This window comes from Mercenaria mercenaria, chromosome 1, assembly GCF_021730395.1.
Source record: "Mercenaria mercenaria strain notata chromosome 1, MADL_Memer_1, whole genome shotgun sequence".
Taxonomy (NCBI): domain Eukaryota; kingdom Metazoa; phylum Mollusca; class Bivalvia; order Venerida; family Veneridae; genus Mercenaria; species Mercenaria mercenaria.
Window position 1 is genome coordinate 12770506 of NC_069361.1, and position 25580 is coordinate 12796085.

General features: G+C 35.4%; 1 protein-coding gene across 4 annotated transcripts in view; it reads right to left on the reverse strand.

Annotated features, from left to right (window-relative positions):
- Positions 1 to 25580, reverse strand: part of LOC123544950 (kinesin-like protein KIF16B) — an 85059-nt gene that overhangs the window by 39500 nt on the left and 19979 nt on the right. For 2 of the 4 annotated variants that reach the window (XM_045331127.2, XM_045331125.2), the window contains exons 8-22: positions 23817 to 23889; positions 22608 to 22675; positions 21830 to 21930; positions 20557 to 20679; positions 19029 to 19126; positions 17834 to 17908; positions 16238 to 16291; positions 15997 to 16056; positions 15531 to 15653; positions 13878 to 13929; positions 12945 to 13082; positions 7664 to 7749; positions 6280 to 6294; positions 4433 to 4468; positions 1256 to 1347 (exon numbers count right to left, since the gene is read on the reverse strand). In XM_045331127.2, the coding sequence (XP_045187062.2) occupies positions 1256 to 1347; positions 4433 to 4468; positions 6280 to 6294; positions 7664 to 7749; positions 12945 to 13082; positions 13878 to 13929; positions 15531 to 15653; positions 15997 to 16056; positions 16238 to 16291; positions 17834 to 17908; positions 19029 to 19126; positions 20557 to 20679; positions 21830 to 21930; positions 22608 to 22675; positions 23817 to 23889 (1194 nt within the window). The remainder of the gene's footprint in view (positions 1 to 1255; positions 1348 to 4432; positions 4469 to 6279; positions 6295 to 7663; positions 7750 to 12944; positions 13083 to 13877; positions 13930 to 15530; positions 15654 to 15996; positions 16057 to 16237; positions 16292 to 17833; positions 17909 to 19028; positions 19127 to 20556; positions 20680 to 21829; positions 21931 to 22607; positions 22676 to 23816; positions 23890 to 25580) is intronic. The other 2 variants (XM_045331126.2, XM_045331128.2) reach the window with 2 other exon arrangements.

The following is a 25580-nucleotide window of genomic DNA, read 5'->3' on the forward strand; positions in this document are numbered from 1 at the left end:
AATCTGCCTAGTAATTGATTTATTTCCTGTGTTGCAATATATTCATCTTTTTTATAGCATTGAATGGTAATCAATTTTCACTTCTACTTCAGTACTACCCAGGGAAAAGGAAAAGGGAAAACCAGCTACATTCTATTTCTACATTTGGCCAGACTGGAGCTTTGTAATGCTTTCAAAACCCTTAATTAATTGGATGTTTGATATTTTTATGTAAATTTAAATTGACTGTCTTGGATTTCTTGGTGGCCTGGCTGTCAACTTCTTAAGATCCACTGGTCCACTTGAAAATCTACTGTCTGTGTGTCAGCAGACCACTGTCAGTGTCCATCCCGGACCCATTTAATGATCACTTAAACCTTTTTCCTACTTAATCCTCAACTTGTTAAGAATATGTTATGTACTTTCCTCACCATGTTAATCTTAAGATACCAGTAGTGTCTTACATTCATTAAAACCATGATAGTACATGCACATAATTTGACCACATATTATACATTATGTATCATGGTTTCCACAGAAAAATATCACAACCTGCATTAGGCAGTCACCTGCATTCAGCAGCCAATTTGTCGTTCTTTGACTGATTGATTAAAGGTCGATAATCAGATTTTGGCCATGTAACGGATTTGTTCGAAACTTTAGCATCTGATCATTTACACTCATTTATGTTCACTTAACACTTGATACAAATTAGATTTTCACTGGTGGTATTATTAAAATTTCATTTTTCTATCCTGGTTGCCCAACCAAGATAGAGTTATTTTATCATAAGTATAATTTTGATAAACATACTTTGCCTAAGGAAATGTATAAATATTAGACATATTGTAATATATTTGTAAAATATTTGCATTAAAAATTATGTATTTAGATGGAATTCATTAGAAACGCAAGTTTGAAAAATTATTATTACCTCCCTTTGCCTACTTGCATTTTGGTTCAGATTGTTCAATAGTTGATATGTATATCGAATGCAAATGTAAAACTAGACATTGTATCGAAATAAAAAGAAATACCCAGCTTTTTATATACTTTCATATTAAAGGGGAGTAATTACAAAATTTTATAAAAATAATAAAATATACAGTTCAAATAGGAATCTAACTCTATGTAATCAGTCTTTTTGTTCCTTAAATAATTCTCTACCAGAATATACAAAAAGTAAAAAATGTCATTAAATGTTGATTAAATGTGACTGACCACCTTTAACACAGATCTGACTGTACTAAAACTTGCATAATTCAATCATACGTACCCACTACCGGAGAGATTCTCTGATGATCTGTAGAGATCTGTCATGGATTGGCTGATTAGTGAGGTCCGAGATAGAGAAATAGACATTCCACTCTGAAAATTATACATAAAACTTTGAAATCTAAGCAAGAATTGGTATTTTCTAAAGAAATATATGCTACATTTAACTGTGGGGTCATTGACAGGGATATTAACAGAACACCATTGAGGTCTCGCATTCTATTCTAATAATATACATTAACCAGTGAGGTCTTAGACAGTTTATGGAGGTGAATTGCTGCCGAAGTTATATTTAGTCTTTGTGACATTTTAACTTCCAGTTTTTATGTTCATCAGTTCACAACAAAGCACTTTCCTTTCAGCCAACAAACTGCTTATTCATTATGCTACCTGCTTCCTTTTATAATTGAAACTATTTGAGCTGCACCATGAGAAAACCAACATAGTGGCTTTGCGACCAGCATGAATCCAGACCAGCCTGCGCATCCGCGCAGTCTGGTCAGGATCCATGCTGTTCGCTATCAATACCTATTGCAATTAGAGGAACTGTTAGCGAACAGCATGGATCCTGACCAGACTGCGCGGATGCGCAGGCTGGTCTGGATCCATGCTGGTCGCAAGGCCACTATGTTGGTTTTCCCATGGCATGGCTCATTTCTTCTTAGATCTACTTGAAGCTTTATATTGACCATAGAATATAATCATAATGTCTTATTGTTCTTTGTCAGGAAGCACAACCAACCAAACATGATTTACAGTTTCATTATTACACCAGGGGGTGCTTCTACTCACTTTTAACTATGGAATGCCTCTACATGATGATTTTTATTTTGTCAAGTAAAAAGTTAATTTTTTACTGGTAGTTTGCGATGTACATTTGTTATTATGTAATGTATATAGATATAACAATTTGTTCTGTGTATTGTACATCTTCAATTTGTTCTGTGCATTAAATAGTTTGCGACTTGTATTTATTAAATTGTTATGCAACCACAATATGTTCTGTACTACATGTACTAGCTGGGGCTGGTGATGTACATTTACTCCTATATACTGCTGTCACAGTTTGTTCTGTGCATTTACCAGTTGGTACATGTTTAATTGCTTCTATTGATACAACAAACTAACAAGCCCAACAAGCTGCACCCAAACAGTATCTGCTAAAGATGCACACACGCCAAACCCTATCAGTCCCTAAACACCAGCCTCACATACCCCAACCATCCAAGACCAACCTATTTAGAAAAAGCACACATGGCCCCATCTTAACCCTGCTACCGAAATAAGTCCCAAGTCCGCCCCTGCAAACCAGCACCGCAACCATCCCCTGTCTCAACCAGTCCACAGTCCTCCCACCAAACCAGTCCACAGCCCCTCTATAACTAACATCCCTGCTCCCCCTAACAACTCCTTTCCCCTCTCCCCTTAACAAGCCCCAGCCCAAACATTGCTTACTAATAACTTGCAAATGCACAGTACAAATTGTTGTAAAACATATGTACAGAAACTAATAAAAGCATGTATCAGATAGAGATTTGTACCTACTCAACAAGTAAAAAACCACCATGAGGAGGAAGCTGAGGAATTCCTTAATTAACAGCAAGTACAAGTGCCCCCCTGTGTAAAACTGTAACTTAAAATTATGCTTAATTTGTTTTCCTTCCAGCTTGCTTACAAGACTTATGTCCATTCTGTTCAGAACAACCTGTAATAGATTACATGTTAATGTTAACCTTTAGCCTGCTAGCGGCAAGTGATTCTGCCTTAGTGACCATGGCAGACCAAGATCAGCCTGTTCACTATTCAGTCAATAAATTTTCAGTGTACACCCCTTCTAATAATAAATGGTATTGCCAAAATTGACTGATAAACCAGTCCATTTTAGAAATTTAGCAGGCTAAAGGTTAAAGAGAATGAAAAGTTATACAAGATATCATTATGACATACCTCTTGAACAGAATAACAAATATAGCAAAATGACAAATGCCCAATACAACTGTTGTAGAAAAGATTTGAAAGATGGTTTGCCAAATACAGTACACAAAACATCAACATACAAGGAATGGACAAGGCATGGCAAATGAAGAATTAAGAAGTGAACACAAACAACTGACCAAGAACAATAAGACAATATGATCATGTTAAGCTTCAAGCTGATATCAGAAGATATCATTTCAGTTATAAAATAAAGAAGGTAGCATAATGAGTATACCATTTATTGGTCAGACGGAAGCATTGCCCAGCATGGAGAACTCATTTCATTATTTCAAAGAAAGCATAATCTTTCTAGTAAGTAAAGACTAAAATGTGATAAAGCATCATAATTATAATTTTGGCAGCAACTGTTCTCCATAACAGTGTGATATAAACATTCCGTAACTGAGATATGAGACTGTGCCTTAAAAATATACACAAACCAATGAGGTCCTAGACAGTGAAATTGACTCTGGCTCTGAAACAAGAATATCGATAAAGCTGATGGAGGCTCCCTGAAATATGATTATTGCATGTTTCACTGACTGGGCACATAATTTAATAATCAAAGGGCAATATCTCATTGAAAAATCATCTCACTGCATCACGAAGAAAATATGCGCACTTCTCTCAAAATTAAAATATCCTAAAGCTTCCTATGAAGTTCTGAAGTACTGGTAAAAGGTGTGTACTTGATGCATATGCAAGCTTTATTTGCACTAAACATAGCAGTCATCATGTTTCTAATTAAAATCAACGTCTAGGTGTAGAAATACATCTGTCAAGTCATAATATTCCTAAATTTCCGTTTTCATTCCAGTATTATATACCAATATAAAGAGAACAAAAACTGTTATAACATACACTGCATCACAATGCTGCAATGATAAATAAAGTGTACAAATACAATGAGCATATCAAGAGTTAGATCCATGCTTATTAACATGTTGTATACCATCCCACACACTGGACAGGTTAAACACGATGCAATAAACATGAACCAAAGGGCTTAAAGAAGGCATTAGGGTTATCTCTACTCAATGGATTATTAAAATGTACAACGATTGTTGAATAAAGAGTTCTGTACATTGATCTACACCCATGTCACAAGGTTTCTACCACGCCATTGTTTTATTTTATGGTACAGGTACTATTATTTGCCTCAATGTATTTGGCTGAACTTTATTTTAACAGACATACTTACAAATAACACTCTTGCAAACTGACTGTTTGCTTTTCCCTAGATAATGATAAAAATTCAATTTTTACAAACTGAAAATGTTATTCTAAAATCTTCCAATGCCCACATGAAAAAGCTTTGTATGGAAAACAGAAAAATGGTCTTGCTATTATGTCATATCCCAAGTATAGGCAAAACAATAATGAAAACAACTGTCAACATAAATCTAACTTAAAATAAAGCCATTAGAAGCAATGCAGGCATCTCTTTCCAAGACAATACAGGCACCTTTTTCCAAGACAATGCAAGCATATCTTTCAAAGACAATGCAGGCATATCTTTCAAAGACAATATGCAAGCATCTCTTTCAAAGACAATGCAGGCATCCCTTTCTGAGACCATGCAAGCACATCTTTCAAAGACAATGCAGGCATATTTTTCTAAGGCAATGCAGGCATTTCTTGTTAAGCAGGTAGGCATATCTTTCAGTCAAAGCTACAGACAGCTGTATCCTTCAAAGCAATGAAATGTACAATGGGAGTTTCATGGAAGCAATACTGAAATCTACTGTTTATCTAGATGTGTGTCCATAGGACACAAGTGCCCCTACTTCCTGTCACTGTACATGGTTTCATGACTATAGGTGAAATATTTTAAGATATATGCAACACAAACTTCTAAGCAATTTGTGTTCTTTTTTTTCCATAAGTCAAGGGCCATAACTCATGTCTTGCAAATAAATATCCAAAAAGGAACTCAGGTGCATAAATTCACATGCTGAACTATATTCCTATGTAGTTTCATAACTCTAGGTGAAATATTTTTAAAGATATAATATGCAACAAAAACTTTTGAGCACTTTATTTTGTATTTTTCACTAAGTCAAGGACCATAATTCTGGTCCAGCTAAGTGAAATCCCAGACTGAACACCAGATGCATAGCTTCACATGCTACATAACAATCATCTAATGTTTTATGGCTCAAGTCAAAAACCTTTGAGATACATGTGACACAATCTTGTAAGCCCTTAATGCATATTTCTGACCTAATCAAGGGCCATAACTCTGGTCTGACTGACAGAAAACAAAACCCAAGGTGTACTACTTCACATGATGAATAATTCTCTATTAATGTTTCAAGACCCTGGGTCAAATATGTTTGAAGATACATGCAACACAAACTATGCAACACAAACTCAAATCACTTTTGTGCAAATTTTTGATTGTCAAGGGCCTTAACTCTGGTCTGGTTAAATAAAATCTCAAACAAAATCCCAGGAGCACAACTTCATATGATGCATAATATTCCTGTTTCATAATCCTAAGCCAAATACTTTTTAAGATATATGGAACACAACGTTTAGGCCATTTTTAATGCATATTGTTTTTACTAGTCAAGGGCCATAACTCTAGTCCAGCTTTGTGAGATATCAATTATGACATCAGGTGCACAACTTCACATGCTGAACAACAATCAGGTGAGGTTTGATGACTCTGAGTCAAATACTTTTTGAGATATGCATGACACAACTTTGGACAGATGGACAAGGGCAACTCTAAGAGCCCCAACCCCCTGACTTTTGGAAGGCACAAAAATTTACACATATAATACTTCTTGCATCAAGCCTCTAAAACATCAGAACAAAACAGCAAAAAAATCAAGATAATGTATAAAACTTCCACCATTGCAAAGCCTCACATGTTTAATGTAAAGTCTACATTGCTCATGCTAATTAAGAAATAATATTTTTCAATGTCAGATAATAATCCTTGTTCTGTGTCTTAATTTCAAACATAAATTATGCTAGAATACTTTAAACATAAAACAAGAAAAGGAGCAAATCAGGCTATCAAACAGATTAGGGTCTCACCTTGATCAAATTGCCCTAATAATAATATATAAGAACACTGTAAGTTACATGTAAAACAAACTTAAGGTAGTTGTGCACATTTTATAAATTGGAAGTAATAGCATAACATTGATTATCAGGAAAATGTAGAATAAAGCCTTGATTTGGCATATGGAAATGAAAATCATTTTATGAATAAATGATATTGGGTGAGTAAATTTATTACAATGGCAATCGTTCTAAAGTTAAAATATGATATTAAAACATCTGATGCATTAAATGCTTAAAATCAGCTCCATAAGCAGACATCTTTATTCAGTTGCAAATATCTCGAAAACAAGCAAATGGACTTATACATTTTATTTCACCTTATTTAGACCATACGTTTATGTACCACTGAGAGAAGTTTCATTAAAATCTACAATATACAAAATTCTATTCACTTAAGTGTTATCAAAATTGTGATTTTCCTATAGACTCCTGTTATGAAAATTTGTGTGAGGTCGAAATTTTTCGAATTAGTCTAGCAATAAATCAAGCACACAACCCTATCCTTTATTTGCCAAATTTTCTAAGTATATTCTGAAGTTTTGAAAAATCAGGGTTTAATCCAATTCTACATTGTAGATTTTTTTTTAATCAAACATGCACAACTACCTTAAACTGCAAAATTTTTCATACTACTATCATGAACTCATTCAATCTTGCTGGCATAAAATTAGTGCATGGCTTCAGCCAAAAGTGGACACATCTTGAATTTTAGAGATAGATTTTGGAATAAATCAGAATTTTATTTATTTATAATGATGTAATTTTGTAGACGGTAATAACCAAGAAATCAATAAAAATCAGTCCCTAATGAATATTAATTATCTGACAGTATCATGACACCAAACAAGCTTTCAGGGGTACAATATTAGTAAATTCAAGGCTAGTGTGTCTTTCTTTACAATTATACAAAAATAAATGCACTTCAAATTTTTATTTTCAGACAAAAAAAATCATAAATAGTTATATAAAGAAACATAACGTACAACACTCAATTTACAGGATGCAGAGATGAATGCAGAACAAGCTGGTTCTGGATGCAACAATAATTTTTTTTTCTGTCATCAACTAAATTTTAGTAGCTCAGTACTTCCCATTTCTTTAATATAATTTCCCCCTAATAAGGTGAGCTAACAAAAAATTCTGAAAATATAAATGATTTCCATTGCAAATACACCATCAAACTATGATTAAGCTGAATTTTGAGACTAAAGTCTGTATTTGATAGGTGTACCTCTTTAACCAAAGAGTATACATGTCTCCAGATCCTCACTTAGTTCTTCTTCCATGATACGTCTAATGTGCAGGAATAATTCATTACAATGTAGATAAAGTTATTCACTTGAACCAAACAAACCTTTTTCAGTTCTTCCTTCATCTTGGCAGCTTCCACAGGGTTGTTGTATCTGAACATATTCGTTTTTCCCAGAACAACCACAGCTCCTGAAGAACAATACATGTACTGAATTCACTATGCATGCACGCTAATGAGATTTTTAAAAATGATTTTATTCACTAAACGGGTAAAAAAGTAATGCTTTTTGAATGAGTATTGATTTTTATGTGTAGAAAACTGTTTTCTGTACTAGATATTACATTGAGTCATTGTATAACATTAATACAGTAAACACCTCAGCTAGAAAGGGTCTCAATCTATACTAATCTTGTGTACATTTACATCTTTTGACACAGAGTATCACTACAGCTCATCTACTTGTTTTAATGTCTACAGTATCTGTCACACACACAGGCTAAATACTAACAGTGAATTACATTCAACACTGCGTAAGGGCCTCAATTTTACTAACCTTGTTGTAAGTTTGACATGTTCTAACACAGTGCTCCTAGTCACACAACACACGAAGCCTCAATTATATCTAACCTTGTGTAAGTTTGACATGCTCTAACACAGTGTTCCTGTCACACCACACAAAAGCCTCAATTTATACTAACCTTGTGTAAGTTTAACATGCTCTAACACAGTGCTCCTGTCACACCACACAGGGCCTCAATTTATACTAACCTTGTGTAAGTTTGACATGTTCTGATACAATGTTTCCATTCACACCACACAGGGCCTCAATTTATACTAACCTTGTGTAAGTTTGACATGTTCTAACACAGTGCTCCTGTCACACCACACATAGCCTCAATTTATACTAACCTTGTGTAAGTTTAACATGTGTTCATATACACCAAGTTGTTCTCAGTGCTCACACCACACAGGGCCTCAATTTATACTAACCTTGTGTAAGTTTAACATGTTCTAACACAGTGCTCCTGTCACACCACACAGGGCCTCAATTTATACTAACCTTGTGTAAGTTTAACATGTTCTGACACAATGTTTCCATCACACCACACAGGGCCTCAATTTATACTAACCTTGTGTAAGTTTGACATGTTCTGACACAGTGCTCCTGTCACACCACACAGGGCCTCAATTTATACTAACCTTGTGTAAGTTTAACATGTTCTAACACAGTGCTTCCATCACACCACACAGGGCCTCAATTTATACTAACCTTGTGTAAGTTTAACATGTTCTAACACAGTGCTCCTAGTCACACCACACAGGGCCCTCAATTGAAATTACTTTAACCAGTGCTCTGTAACCGCTCTTAACAACTGTTTCGTCTAACACAGTGCTCCTAGTCACACCACACAGGGCCTCAATTTATACTAACCTTGTGTAAGTTTACATGTCTCTGACACAATGTTTCCATTCCACACCACACAGGCCTCAATTTATACTAACCTTGTGTAAGTTTGACATGTTCTAACACAGTGCTCCTGTCACACCACACAGGCCTCAATTTATACTAACCTTGTGTAAGTTTAACATGTTCTAACACAGTGCTCCTAGTCACACCACACAGGGCCTCAATTTATACTAACCTTGTGTAAGTTTGACATGTTCTGACACAATGTTTCCATTCACACCACACAGGGCCTCAATTTATACTAACCTTGTGTAAGTTTGACATGTTCTAACACAGTGCTCCTGTCACACCACACAGGGCCTCAATCTTTACTAACCTTGTTTAAGTTTGACATGTTCTAACACAGTGCTCCTGTCACACCACACAGGGCCTCAATTTATACTAACCTTGTTTAAGTTTGACATGTTCTAACACAGTGCTCCTGTCACACCACACAGGGCCTCAATTTATACTAACCTTGTTTAAATTGACATGTTCTAACACAGTGCTCCTGTCACACCACACAGGGCCTCAATTTATACTAACCTTGTGTAAGTTTAACATGTTCTAACACAGTGCTCCTAGTCACACCACACAGGGCCTCAATTTATACTAACCTTGTGTAAGTTTAACATGTTCTAACACAGTGCTCCTAGTCACACCACACAGGGCCTCAATTTATACTAACCTTGTGTAAGTTTGACATGTTCTGACACAATGTTTCCATTCACACCACACAGGGCCTCAATTTATACTAACCTTGTGTAAGTTTGACATGTTCTAACATAGTGCTCCTGTCACACCACACAGGGCCTCAATTTATACTAACCTTGTGTAAGTTTAACATGTTCTAACACAGTGCTCCTAGTCACACCACACAGGGCCTCAATTTATACTAACCTTGTGTAAGTTTAACATGTTCTAACACAGTGCTCCTAGTCACACCACACAGGGCCTCAATTTATACTAACCTTGTGTAAGTTTGACATGTTCTGACACAATGTTTCCATTCACACCACACAGGCCTCAATTTATACTAACCTTGTGTAAGTTTGACATGTTCTAACACAGTGCTCCTAGTCACACCACACAGGCCTCAATTTATACTAACCTTGTGTAAGTTTGACATGTTCTGACACAATGTTTCCATTCACACCACACAGGGCCTCAATTTATACTAACCTTGTGTAAGTTTGACATGTTCTAACACAGTGCTCCTGTCACACCACACAGGCCTCAATCTTTACTAACCTTGTTTAAGTTTGACATGTTCTAACACAGTGCTCCTGTCACACCACACAGGCCTCAATTTATACTAACCTTGTTTAAGTTTGACATGTTCTAACACAGTGCTCCTGTCACACCACACAGGGCCTCAATTTATACTAACCTTGTTTAAATTGACATGTTCTAACACAGTGCTCCTGTCACACCACACAGGGCCTCAATTTATACTAACCTTGTGTAAGTTTAACATGTTCTAACACAGTGCTCCTAGTCACACCACACAGGCCTCAATTTATACTAACCTTGTGTAAGTTTAACATGTTCTAACACAGTGCTCCTAGTCACACCACACAGGGCCTCAATTTATACTAACCTTGTGTAAGTTTGACATGTTCTGACACAATGTTTCCATTCACACCACACAGGGCCTCAATTTATACTAACCTTGTGTAAGTTTGACATGTTCTAACATAGTGCTCCTGTCACACCACACAGGGCCTCAATTTATACTAACCTTGTGTAAGTTTAACATGTTCTAACACAGTGCTCCTAGTCACACCACACAGGGCCTCAATTTATACTAACCTTGTGTAAGTTTAACATGTTCTAACACAGTGCTCCTAGTCACACCACACAGGCCTCAATTTATACTAACCTTGTGTAAGTTTGACATGTTCTGACACAATGTTTCCATTCACACCACACAGGGCCTCAATTTATACTAACCTTGTGTAAGTTTGACATGTTCTAACACAGTGCTCCTGTCACACCACACAGGGCCTCAATTTATACTAACCTTGTGTAAGTTTAACATGTTCTAACACAGTGCTCCAAGTCACACCACACAGGGCCTCAATTTATACTAACCTTGTGTAAGTTTGACATGTTCTGACACAATGTTTCCATTCACACCACACAGGGCCTCAATTTATACTAACCTTGTGTAAGTTTGACATGTTCTAACACAGTGCTCCTGTCACACCACACAGGGCCTCAATTTATACTAACCTTGTGTAAGTTTGACATGTTCTAACACAGTGCTCCTGTCACACCACACAGGGCCTCAATTTATACTAACCTTGTGTAAGTTTAACATGTTCTAACACAGTGCTCCTAGTCACACCACACAGGGCCTCAATTTATACTAACCTTGTGTAAGTTTGACATGTTCTGACACAATGTTTCCATTCACACCACACAGGGCCTCAATTTATACTAACCTTGTGTAAGTTTGACATGTTCTAACACAGTGCTCCTGTCACACCACACAGGGCCTCAATTTATACTAACCTTGTGTAAGTTTGACATGTTCTAACACAGTGCTCCTGTCACACCACACAGGGCCTCAATTTATACTAACCTTGTGTAAGTTTGACATGTTCTAACACAGTGCTCCTAGTCACACCACACAGGGCCTCAATTTATACTAACCTTGTGTAAGTTTAACATGTTCTAACACAGTGCTCCTAGTCACACCACACAGGGCCTCAATTTATACTAACCTTGTGTAAGTTTAACATGCTCTGACACAATGTTTCCATTCACACCACACAGGGCCTCAATTTATACTAACCTTGTGTAAGTTTAACATGCTCTGACACAATGTTTCCATTCACACCACACAGGGCCTCAATTTATACTAACCTTGTGTAAGTTTAACATGCTCTGACACAATGTTTCCATTCACACCACACAAAAGCCTCAATTTATACTAACCTTGTGTAAGTTTAACATGCTCTGACACAATGTTTCCATTCACACCACACAGGGCCTCAATTTATACTAACCTTGTGTAAGTTTAACATGCTCTGACACAATGTTCCCATTCACACAACACAGGGCCTCAATTTATACTAACCTTGTGTAAGTTTAACATGCTCTGACACAATGTTCCCATTCACACCACACAGGGCCTCAATTTATACTAACCTTGTGTAAGTTTAACATGCTCTGACACAATGTTTCCATTCACACCACACAGGGCCTCAATTTATACTAACCTTGTGTAAGTTTAACATGCTCTGACACAATGTTCCCATTAACACAACACAGGGCCTCAATTTATACTAACCTTGTGTAAGTTTAACATGCTCTGACACAATGTTTCCATTCACACAACACAGGGCCTCAATTTATACTAACCTTGTGTAAGTTTAACATGCTCTGACACAATGTTTCCATTCACACAACACAGGGCCTCAATTTATACTAACCTTGTGTAAGTTTAACATGCTCTGACACAATGTTCCCATTCACACAACACAGGGCCTCAATTTATACTAACCTTGTGTAAGTTTAACATGCTCTGACACAATGTTCCCATTCACACAACACAGGGCCTCAATTTATACTAACCTTGTGTAAGTTTAACATGCTCTGACACAATGTTTCCATTCACACAACACAGGGCCTCAATTTATACTAACCTTGTGTAAGTTTAACATGCTCTGACACAATGTTTCCATTCACACCACACAGGGCCTCAATTTATACTAACCTTGTGTAAGTTTAACATGCTCTGACACAATGTTTCCATTCACACCACACAGGGCCTCAATTTATACTAACCTTGTGTAAGTTTAACATGCTCTGACACAATGTTCCCATTCACACCACACAGGGCCTCAATTTATACTAACCTTGTGTAAGTTTGACATGTTCTAACATAGTGCTCCTGTCACACCACACAGGGCCTCAATTTATACTAACCTTGTGTAAGTTTAATATGCTCTGACACAATGTTCCCATTCACACAGCACAAGGCCTCCTCCCCAGGGTATAACGTAACTGTGTTATTCACATTCTCTATTGTACAGTGTTCCTTCTCCACCTCCTCTCCTGCTATCACTAAAATAAACGCATGTAAAAGGGTTATTGAAAACCCAAGAGGGAGAACAAATATTTAATACAAAACATTACAGATATTAAACAAAAGTTGTAACAAGAAGAAACACACACATAAATCCTTATTAAGATATGAGCCGCGCCATGAGAAAACCAACATAGTGGCTTTGCGTCCAGCATGGATCCAGACCAGCCTGCGCATCTGTGCAGTCTGGTCAGGATCCATGCTGTTCGCTTTCAAAACCTACTGCAATTAGAGAAACTGTTAGCGAACAGCATGGATCTGACCAGACTGCACGGATGCGCAGGCTGGTCTGGATCCATGCTGGTCGCAAAGCCACTATGTTGATTTTATCATGACGCGACTCATATAATGATTGAATTCAAAAATTGTTTTGGTAATAAAATTATTTTCTTCACTTTTCAAAACTTAAATAACTTTTCAACCTGAAAAGATATATATATGAAAGACTCTTGAACACTTCAAGAAAGGACTGATAAACATGAACCTCAGAAAGACAAACTGATATATAACATATATGTGGTAAACTGAAGTACTCTTGACCCTAACTTTTCATTGATTATCTCGAACTGAAAAGTGATCACAACAGTTAATCAAAGAAATCTTGTTTAGTTTTTTATGCAACGTTTGCTAGATTTAATTTCAACACTTTCTGAGTATTAAGAAGTTTATTTCTGGCAGTTAAGATGAGAAAGTTTGGTCTAAAATTCACTTGAGAACATTAAATCTTGAGTAAGAATGGCCTTTTATATAAAAATAACTTCCTGGAAACTGACCTATATCCACTGGCGGGTCAGAATCACTCCTACCAATCCTTGTTTTACCTTCCTGTAAAATATACAAGAAATTGTGTTAAATATAGATAAATGTATATACTGATGCCTACATTTCCATCTATTATTCTTAACTAGATATACACAAAAGACTAAATGACATTTTTACAAGTTTTCCTTTACTTACAAGTTATAAAGTAAACATATCAATGCGATGACTGTATTTTTTACCAGCAAAATTAATATTTCTGAGTAAACGAGAGGGCCATGATAGCTATTGATTGCTCATCTGAGTTTCACAGCTCAAACAAGTGACAACTGTAGTAGAGAATTATCCAAGAAACATTTAGGCCAAATTATTTTGAAAACGGGCCTGCAGATTAAAAAGTTTTTTAAAGTTGTCCATACAGCCATATATGTTCAAGTTTCAAGTTCAAGTTTATTTGAAATTTAAGGCCCATGAGGGCGTCTGACATACAAAACAATAAAAAACAATAACATAGATACAAAAATGGCAATACATAGTACACTGTAATGTATCTAACATGTGGAGAATGAGATGGATCTTAATACATACTACATGCATTCTAACATTATGTTTTTGCAAAAAAGCTTGTTGAAAGCTTCAACAGCGTATCCTTACTATCACTGTTCAATAGCATAGAAAACTTAATAATATTTGGGTGCTGAAAAAAAAACTTCTCCAAATATTTTCTTCCCAAGTCATTAAAGTGTGCGCAATTAAATAGATAATGGAATTCATCACCCAAAAGATTTGATTTGAATTACAAAGCTGACAGTGCCTTATGAAAACTAGAAACGCCCATGGCAGCCATATTTTGTTGTTTTTTATCAAATCAGATAACTTTAACAATCTTGGTAGTTTAGGACAAGATAACATTGGAAGGTTTTTCTATTTTTAGCTCTAATAGGTCATACCTTTTGACAAAGGCTTCCTTGTAGATGGAACCCCAGGGATTATTTTTGTGAAACCATTTTAAAATCAGAGCATCAGTCAATAATTACTAAACTTAGCTAGTGATCTTTGTATTTATGCCCAACTATGAACAAAATTTGTATCTTGTATCTAGCCAAGGAGCCATTATATGGAGATTGTTTTTTCTAATTTCAGCTCTGGCTGCCATCTTTTTGACAAATCATAATAATCTGATCATTTTTGGTAAATATTCTAAAATCACAAAATCTGAAAAGATTTATAAAATTCCACAATATAACTGGCCGCCTGCTGGCAGTCATGTTTTTTTCTTTTTAACAAAACTCAAAGTAATTTTTAAATTTTTGCAGAGGGTCACTGAGGAAACATTGGTGTGATATGATTTCAAAATCAGACAAGCAATGTAGATGTTGTTAGATAAGTTTTCTATTTAGCTTAAAGGGGGCCACTAAAGAATTCCTTTACAGTCTGGCTGATTATAGCTGAGATGTTGTTTAAATAAGGGCATGGACTGATGGACAGACTGACAACAGGCAGATGTACAATGAGTAGTCTAAACAGCTCATCCCAAGCCCTTTGTGCTCAGGTAAGCTATTGGAGCCATCAAAGCTCTTTTGAAATTTTATATAATGAACTGCAAGTAATATTGTTATAAAAACATACAAGAAAAAGCACAACAAAATAATCTACTGTATTCACACCTTGAGATGAAACAACATGATGCCTGTACTGAGTATATCATCATCTATACCAATGAGATGTGGCAGTGCAGAGTCCAGGACCACACCGGCTCCTTCCTTCCTCAGAGCTAAGGTTCCTTGCTCCTGTAAAATATATATAGTAAAACTCACTGATAGCGAACTTGGATATAAAGAAATTTCTTTTTTATGGTTTCCTATATATAGTTCTATCTATTTTATATGAAAATAACCATATAGAACAAACTTGAATATGATGTGAAGTGTTATCTATATGGACTCAAATTTTCTTAACATCACCATGATATCTTTTTTAAAATACAAAGATATTGTTAACCCTCTTAATTCTACATTACATAACAAATAACACAAAACAGTTAAGTCTGTATGAAGTTTTGATTGTGCAGCCAAACCAAAAATTTGATATAACCACAAGGAAGATTACAATGTTAGATATGTCATACATTACCTTCAGAATATTGGCAATGTCTTTCCATTTTTCACTCCATTCCTCTGTGAGCACTTTCATCTAAAAACAGAAATAGTAACAGGTCTTTCAAAACAAAATGGAGAAAACAATCTGCAGTTAACTATGGGAAGCTTAAATGCATCTTGTATTTTTTAAATTAATTAATTGCTGGAATGCTACTTTTGTTCAAAAAAGTGTTTTAAGAAGCCCAGTTAATTGGATGAAAACAGGGTATACTTACTCTAGCCTCACTTTCGTGTAGCCTCTCTTTCACTTTGGGTGCTGATATACTGTCCTATAAATAGACACAAAGATGTTTACAAGTTGCTTTTTGTTGTGTTTAAATATAAATTAAACATGAAGGCATTAACTGGCTCTATATTTTCTACCTTGTGTGTCACTGCGGGCTGCATGATTAGGAAGTATTTTCTAAGCTTCCTTTATGCTGTCAGTTTTAACATTTCTGATGAATCACGTAATCTTGATCACCAATAGATAATTTCTGTGAAGTGGTTCTGAATTCTAACTATTAGTTTTGAGAAGATTTTAAAGCTTTTAACCTTTATCCTGCTGGCGGCAGGTGATTCTGCCTTTGTGATCAGTGCAGACCAAGATGAGCCTGCACATTCGTGGTCTGCACTGTTCCGATTAGTCTGGACATTTCACTATTCAGTCAGTAAATTTCCATTGAACACTTCTTCAAATAATAAATGATACTGTCCAAACTGAATGACAAACCAGTCCATTTTAGAAATTGAGCAGGGTAAAGATTAAAAAAGTCATACTGTAAAATCAATTGTAGGCAGAAAAGTTTGTGGTTTTGGCCTAAATGTTTTTTTTTATTCATTTGTTACTGAGATTCAGCTTGAAAGTTAGTTGAACATAAAACCTTAACTGAATTTTCTAAGTAGAAATGAGTAATATTTTACATTTAACTTGATTATTTCAGTAGGTCTGATGACTGGGAAGCATTGTGTGAAGCTTCAATCCAGTACATAAAGTGCTTCCTTAGATACAGCTTGATTGATAGCTGCACACAAAACTTTAAGCAGATTTTTTTATGTCCAAAAAGGGCAATAATTTGTACTAAATTCAATCAAGAATAATCTAACTTAATACCTTCACTAGGTTTGATGTTCGTTTTGTTTGTTTTGGGTTAAGCATCATTTTTTAACAGTATTTTAGTTATGTTACTGTGGGCAGTTCACCTAACCAGTGTTCCTGGATTCTGTACCAGTACAAACCTGTTCTCTGCAAGTACAGCCAAGATTCCCCACAAGATTCCAGACACAATGTCTTTTATCAAATCATCAGAGAGAACATATGCCTTTCCCAGGGACAGAAATCATAACCTTGCGATTCATAGATCTGCATTCTCCCTATTATGCTAAGTGGGTGGGCTCAGTAGGTTTGATGACTAGAAAACCTTTGATAACTAGGAAGCTTCGAGTGAAGTTTCAATCAAATACATGCAATGGGAACTGAGATATGAACTTGCATGCAAAACTTTTAAAAAAGTTTGACATTGTAAAATACAATGATGCCCAGATGAGTAGAATCTCACTATTCTTCAAATAGCAAGCAAAAAACACAAATTTAATATTCTTTTTATTACATGTTAGCTTTTTCTGTTGAAACTTGGAAAATTCTCCTTTCTTAAACCTTTACAGATCAAGTCCATTTTTATTTTAAATTTGAAAAGATGTTATTGGTCAATATGTTACCACACTAATGAATTACCAAAAAAAATAGCACATGACTTTATTTATTTTATTCTAACAACATGAAACATATGATAAATGGATCTATGTTTGGACCATACACTAACAACACTTACTATATCTCCACCAACCATAGCTTTCAGTCGTTCTATCTCTTCCCTCAGTTCACGAATGATCTTTACATTCTTATCCTGTATGAAAAAATAGTTCAAGTTAAAAAAAAGACCAATGGCCAACATTACAGTAACATAATATTATTATGACACTGTCAAGACATTTATACTAAAATATTAGATGCGTATTCCTGATGAAGGGCTAATATAGCCCAAAGCTAGTTGGATTTTAAAAAAAATATATAGTTACATCAGTACTTGGTCGTGTGATCCATTTTTCTTCTTATGGCTTAAGTAAAATATAAATACTAGATATAAAATCATTTGAAGATTATTCATAATGAAGAACAATTAATCCTTTTATGCTGGACACAATTGATTCTGCCTTTGCAACCAGTGTAGATCATGATCAGCCTGCACATTATTGAAGTCTGATTAAGATCTGCACTGTTCGCCATTCAGTATCTTTTTGGTATGCACCCCTTTTAACTGTTAGTGGTATTGTCCAAATTAAAAGATGGACTTGGTTTTGTCCAAATTGAAAGATGGGCAAGTTCATCATAGAAATTTAGCAGGGTAAGGATCAACCATAGGGGAACTGGTTAGACTGGTTATTTCCCTGCTTTGTCCAAGACACTTCTTTAGTATCTGAAGATATATCTGCAGTATATAATCCACACTGGTATGATTTGGGTTTACAATGACAAAATTATAGGAATTCTAGCTATCTATGGTGATGTAAAACCCAAGCTGCCCACCCTTTCTAGCATTATAATTATCAGGCACAGGCAGGCACCTCAGTAAAACCACTGACCTTCCACAAGCCAGCTGGATGACTTCCTCACATGAAAGAATTCCACACCCCAAGCAAGGTCTTGATCACAAGCAAGGGGCAAGAGATTCAAAGTCAACTACCTCAACCAATCTGCCATGGGAGCCAATGGTATGAATATTTAAAATACCAAGACTTAATTTCTCTATTTTGTTATTTTTAAGTTTATTTATAGTCCCCAGCAGTGAACGAGCATTGCTGTGAATGTATGATACCTGGTTTCATAGTTTAGCATTTTACAACAGATTGCATCTAATTTTTAAATCAGTTACTGGTATGCACATGTAGCCAGGCTATATACAGAAAATAATTGCCAAGTTTTCAGTCTGTCACACCTATGGTCCAGTAGAAAGTGCAACAAATTACCTCATTGACAGTAGGTCTGTTGATGATATTTTTGGCTCGGTTGGCATATCTGAGGGCACTTAATGTCTCTGCATAGTTTACATCTGCCGGGGATATAGCTACAAACAAACAATATAAAGACATAAAAAAGTTTTGAAAAGTTTAAATGAAAAAAAAAAAAAAAAAAAAAAAACATTCACAAATTAAAAAACTCCATAATTTCACACTGATAAATGGCATAAATAGAGGATATTACACGAGTGTCTTTTCATACTAAATTTATTAAATGAGTTGAATAAAATAATAAAATGTGAGACATTTTTATCAATTATATCCAACGAGTTCAATGAATTCAATGTTGAAAGACACAAATGTAATACTCTTCCTATCACATGTAAGCTTTTCCTGCTGAAATGTCAAAAAACTCTTCTTTCTTTACCTATTACAGACCAAGTCAATTCAACCACCATCTCTTATACTTAAAACAACATCAATGTCAAAACTTCATTACAATGAAGTCTTTAGTTTAATAACAAAATTATACAAGAGCACCACCTACGGGTGCAATTGCTTGTCTGCAAGTCTTTATCTATTTATTTATTCTGTTGGGTTTAACGTCGCACTGGCACATTTATAGGTGATATGGCGACTTTCCAACTCTGATGGTGAAAGAAGACCCCAGGTGCCCCTCCATGCATTATTCATCACGAGCGGGCACCTGGGTAGAACCACCGACCTTCCGTAAGCCAGCATCATGCCTTCCTCACATGAAAAATTCAACGCCCCAAGTTAGGCTGGAATCCACATCGATGAGGGGCAAGTGATTTGAAGTCAGCAACCTTAACCACTCGGCCATGGAGGCCCCTCATCTGCAAGAGCTGGACAATATATAAGAAAGTAGTTATAGTTCAGATTTTCTGAATACAAAAAGGGCGATAATTTTGACAAAATGCATATCAGAGTTGTGGTTCTTGGCCTACACAGTCAACTAATGATGATAAACAAGTGTGCATGTTAACCAAGAAACTCAAATTTTCTAAGTACAAAAAGGGCCATAATTCTAACAAAATGCATATCAGAGTTATGGTTCTTGGCTTACTAAGTCACCTAATGATAATTAATAAATGTGCCAAGTTTCAAAGCTGCAGCTCTTATAGTTTTTTAGAAAAGGCGGACCTAAACAAAAATTTTAACCAACACCGACGCTGACAATCACATGATGATAATACCTCGTAATTTTTTTTCAGAAATCAAGACAAGCTAATAATGGCTTTATTTCACTCCCACAAAGTCAAACATGTGATAAAAAGACATCCTAATAAAGCCATGATTTCCTCCATTATAAATCTGTAAGAATGTAGTAAAGTAGGGTAGGTATGTACTTCACAGGCACCTGCCAGTGAGGAAATTAGTAAGTCAATTTTTATTTATTGTAGACTAGCTTGAGATAATACAAAAAGTGTTCAAACTGGCATGACAATTTCTGTAAGAATTAGTTTTTTAAATTTTGAAACATAATACTAGTCTTTATAAGATATAACAAACTTACTTGTAACCATGATTGTTCTAGAGTTACCACCAAGACTGTCCTTGAGCAGCCAGGTTAGTACAGAATCTCTGTATGGAATGAAATGTCCCTTCGCAGACTTCAACCCCTTCTCAGATACCTCAGCTGTATATAAAAAGTAAAGTGAGCATAATAAGAAGTGAGAATATCAAATTCTTTTGATTTTTTTTTGTAACAAGAGCTGTCAGTTGACAGCGCGCTGGACTATTCTCAGTGCTTGATAGTATAATATGGCCAATGAGTAAAACTTTAACATTACAATAAGCATATTCTAAGTCGAAAAGGGGCCATAATTCAGTCAAAATGCTTGATAGAGTTGCCTCCTCCTTTTTACAGACTGAGGTCATGATGGTAAACAAGTATGCAAAATATGAAAGCAATATCTCAATGGATTTTGAAAATATTTGGGGTGGTTCACAAACTTTAACATTTATTCTAAGTTGAAAAGGGGCCATGATTCAGTCAAAATGCTTGATAGAGTTGCCTCCTCCTTTTTACAGACTAGGGTCATGATGGTTAACAAGTATGCAAAATATGAAAGCAATATCTCAATGGACTTTGAAAATATTTGGGGTGGTACGCAAACTTTAACAATTGTGTGACGCTAACGCTCACGCTAACGTTCACGCCAACTGATTCTTTTGAGTACTACTGTACTCTATTCAGATCTAGACGTACAGTGTATTGCATCAAACTTACTGTAAAATCAATAGTACATACAGGGGATTGATTTTCGTGGCATTTCTGGTTGTATCACTCCATGATATTAAATCCCAAACCAACAAACAAACATAAATATTCATTTTTTCTTTAAAATTTGAAACCCACAAATTCAAATCCCCAGAAAAATAACCTTTCTGGCCAAACCCACAGAATTTCATCCCCAGGGAATTAAATGATTTCACAGTAGTTTCTGTTGATTCTTGCTGCCGATGGTCTACAATAACATCATTTGCTAACAAGTATTACCTTCAAGCTAATGGACAGAAAATAACTTTGTTTTGTTTATTATGTTGGATTAACTTCACACCGACATAATTGAGTCATATAGCGACCTTCCGTATTCCAGCTAGATGGCTTCCTCACATGAAGAATTCAATGCTCCAAGTGAGCCTCAAACCCACATCGATGAGTGGCAAGTCATTCAAAGTCAGCAACCTTAACCACTGGACCACTGCAGTCCCAGAAAAATAACATCCACAACTATCAATGTTATATACATCATATACAAGTTATATTAAGAAATACTGCTAACCTAACTGTTTGATGACTGTTCCAAGTGAGACTAGAGATTTATTGATACTTCCTCCTTCCCGTAACCTTTGACCTGTTGCCCCAGTAGCTGTAGCCCTCTCACTGAATCATAGAATCACTAGTTTCATACCATAAACACAAAACAAGTGCAAATAAGGAATGGCATAAAGACAAAAAATAAAATAAAACATATTCAATATCCCTAGTACATGTCATTAAAGCAAACAGTAACCTTCTCATTTACATGATTTTTGCATGACCTGAAATAGCTGCTTTACAACTAAAAGTGTTGATAATCTATCTATATCTAGACCCAGTATATTCCAAAATAAGCTTATACCTGAAACAATTTGAGCCGTGCCATGAGAAAACCAACATAGTGGCTTTGTGACCAGCATGGATCCAGACCAGCCTGCGCATCCGCGCAGTCTGGTCAGGATCCATGCTGTTCACTAACAGTATCTCTAATTCCAATAGGCTTTGAAAGTGAACAGCATGAATCCTGACCAGACTGCGTGGATGCGCAGGCTGGTCTGGATCAATGCTGGTCGCAAAGCCATTATGTTGGTTTTCTCATGGCACGGCTCATTTTAATTTCAATCAGAATTTGCAGAACATTATTATTTCTTTAAATAATTTCCATATAAAAAGCTGAAAATACTCAAAAGCTAAGCAGTTTGAAATACATTTGCAGTTTTGCATCTATAGGAACAATTTAAATCATTGTTAGAAAAAAGCCATGTAACTAAGTAGCAAGCAAGAGGGTAGAAATAACCCACCTTCCTGCCAGATCCACAAGATGGACTTTACTCATTTTCTCACTAGGTATTCCATCTTTTATAGTTGCCTGTATAAAACACAAAGTATGTTGGTACACGGAGAGGAATATAAGGATCTTACATGCTTACCTGTGTAGGACAGTTTTTTCCGAACCCAACAGACAATGGGAAATGAGAAAACAAGCGTAGGCGAAGTTTCTTATCCACACTGTCTTGAGGATCAGGAAAACACCTGCCTGACAGGCAGACATGTAAAATCAATTTCTTGCCTACCATTGCAAACATTTCGAAGATATTATGAATTCTAAATTCACATATTTAGTATATGGTGTCATCATCATTAAGATGTCACAATGCACATTGTGCACCTTGTCCATTCCCTTGGGAAAAGATAAGGTGATCTACTACAAGAATATCCTATGTCTTTCCCCGCTAGGTAGGCAAGACTGGGGGATATTGTATATGCAGGAAGATATGTTCATACAGAAGAAATTATAGTACACATGTTTTCTACTACTAGCTCTAATAAACATATTGTATATCTTATGTCAGACACTAAACTTGACTCTGTCTTAAATAAGTGGCATCTTTACATGACAGGAACCTGAGGTTTTATTAATATCTTTTTTAACACACATTTTTTCTCTAAATTCTATATAAAATATCATGACACAATTGGGACTTTTGACAATAACAAAGAAAAATGTATGTACAATCAATTCAGTCTTTTAAAAAAAGATAAAATTTAGATTATGAGGCAGTGCTAAAATATGTACTTGTTCCGTATGTGTAAAAATTCTATTGCTTTCAGCTATTAAAAATGGTTTGAACCTATGCCATTATCATAATAATATTATAATATTATAATAACTGACCATGTGACTTAAGAATTAATCACAACTCGATGGATAGTTGTAAACAGGCTTTATATTATTCTGTTTATTCAATTGATAGTTTTATCTTTGTTGTTTGGATATGGAAAATTACCTAAATGAATCCCTTTATACTGAAAGTGAAACATATGTTTTAAAGCAAATTGGTTTAAGATGTATTCCTGTTGCAAAAACTCATGTTACAAGTATCTGACATGAAATGTATTTATATGGATGATGACTAGCAATTACACTATCGTAATGATGAGCTTACAGGTTTGCAAAAACCATTAAATAATAAATGTATGCGCACAACTTTTTATAAAAACATACATACCTGAGTGAAAACAATGGTGAATAAAGCATGTGATCTACTGCTTACATCATTCATATTGGTGGAGGCAGTCGTTCTGTAATCAATATACATCTCAAAAACCAGATATACACAGTAGTAGCATGTTAATAAATGGTAATGAAAAATAGAATTATCTGTTGCTATTTATTTTAGCAGTTTACCCTAATTCAGTGTATTTAAAACTGAAACAGTCTGCCTAGGATTCTACTCCCTATCAGGGTAATGTACTAAAGTACTAAAACAGCTGTTATAAAACTGTTTTATTTCATGTTTTTAGGTGAAGTGAGATATAATTCACATCAGTCACTTTGTTAATGATAAAACTTTGCCAATCTACATTTACAATGTATACTAATTTTGTATTTTTCGTGCAAAACAGGATGAAAATTATAGTCCAGTTTCGATCTTTATCATGTTTTTTTATTCAAATAATGTTACTTAACAAGAATTTCACAATGCTATGCTGCAAATCATAAAATGAAATAGTCCTTTATGTTGTGTGCTTCTTTTAATATCAGAAGATGTTGTTTTTGTTTACATGCCCTTCTCTACTTTTAAAAATCAACATTTGACCATAAAGTAAAAAACATGTGCCACTCTTTCTCCACTTCAAAGACTGTTTATCTAATTTGACATGCATACCAATAAAGCTTCATTTGTCTATTTGCATATAGACTTTGAAGATTTTATTCCAACTGAGACAATAAAGTGGTTTGTGAGATTTTTTTTTTCAAACAAAAAAGTTACTTTAAACAAGAGGACCATGATGGTCCTGAATCGCTCACCTCTTCCCACATGACCCAGTTTTGAGTATGATGTCGTTTTTTCTATTATTTGACATAGTGACCTAGTTTTTGAGCTCATGTGACCCAGTTTTGAACTTGACCTAGATATTATCAAGATAAAAGTTCTGACCAATTTTCATGAAGATCCATTGAAAAATATGGTCTCTAGAGAGGTCAAAAGATTTTTCTAATTTTAGACCTACTGACCTAGTTTTTGACCGCAGCTGACCCAGTTTCAACCTTGACCTAGATATCATCAAGATGAACATTCAGACCAACTTTCATACAGATCCCATGAAAAATATGGCCTTTAGAGAGGTCACAAGGTTTTTTTATTATTTGACCTACTGACCTAGTTTTTTAAGGCACTTGACCCAGTTTCAAACTTGACCTAGATATCATCAAGGTGAACATTCTGACCAATTTTCATGAAGATCCATTCAAGGGTATGGCCTCTAGAGAGGTCACAAGGTTTTTCTATTTCAAGACTTACTGACCTAGTTTTTGATCGCAGTCGACCCAGTTTCAAACCTGACCTATATATCATCAAGATAAACATTCAGACCAACTTTCATACAGATCCCATGAAAAATATGGCCTCTAGAGAGGTCACAACGTTTTTCATTATTTGACCTACTGACCTACTTTTTGATGGCACATGACCCACTTTCGAACTTGACCTAGATATCATCAAGATGAACATTCTGACCAATTTTTATGGAGATCCATTCACATGTATAGCCTCTAGAGAGGTCACAAGGTTTTTCTATTTTTAGACCTACTGACCTAGTTTTTGACCACACATGACCCTGTTTCGAACTTGACCTAGATATCACTAAGATGAACATTCAGACCAACTTTCATACAATTCCCATAAAAAAGATGACCTTTAGAGAGGTCACAAGGTTTTTCTATTATTTGACCTACTGACCTAGTTTTTGATGGCACGTGACCCACTTTC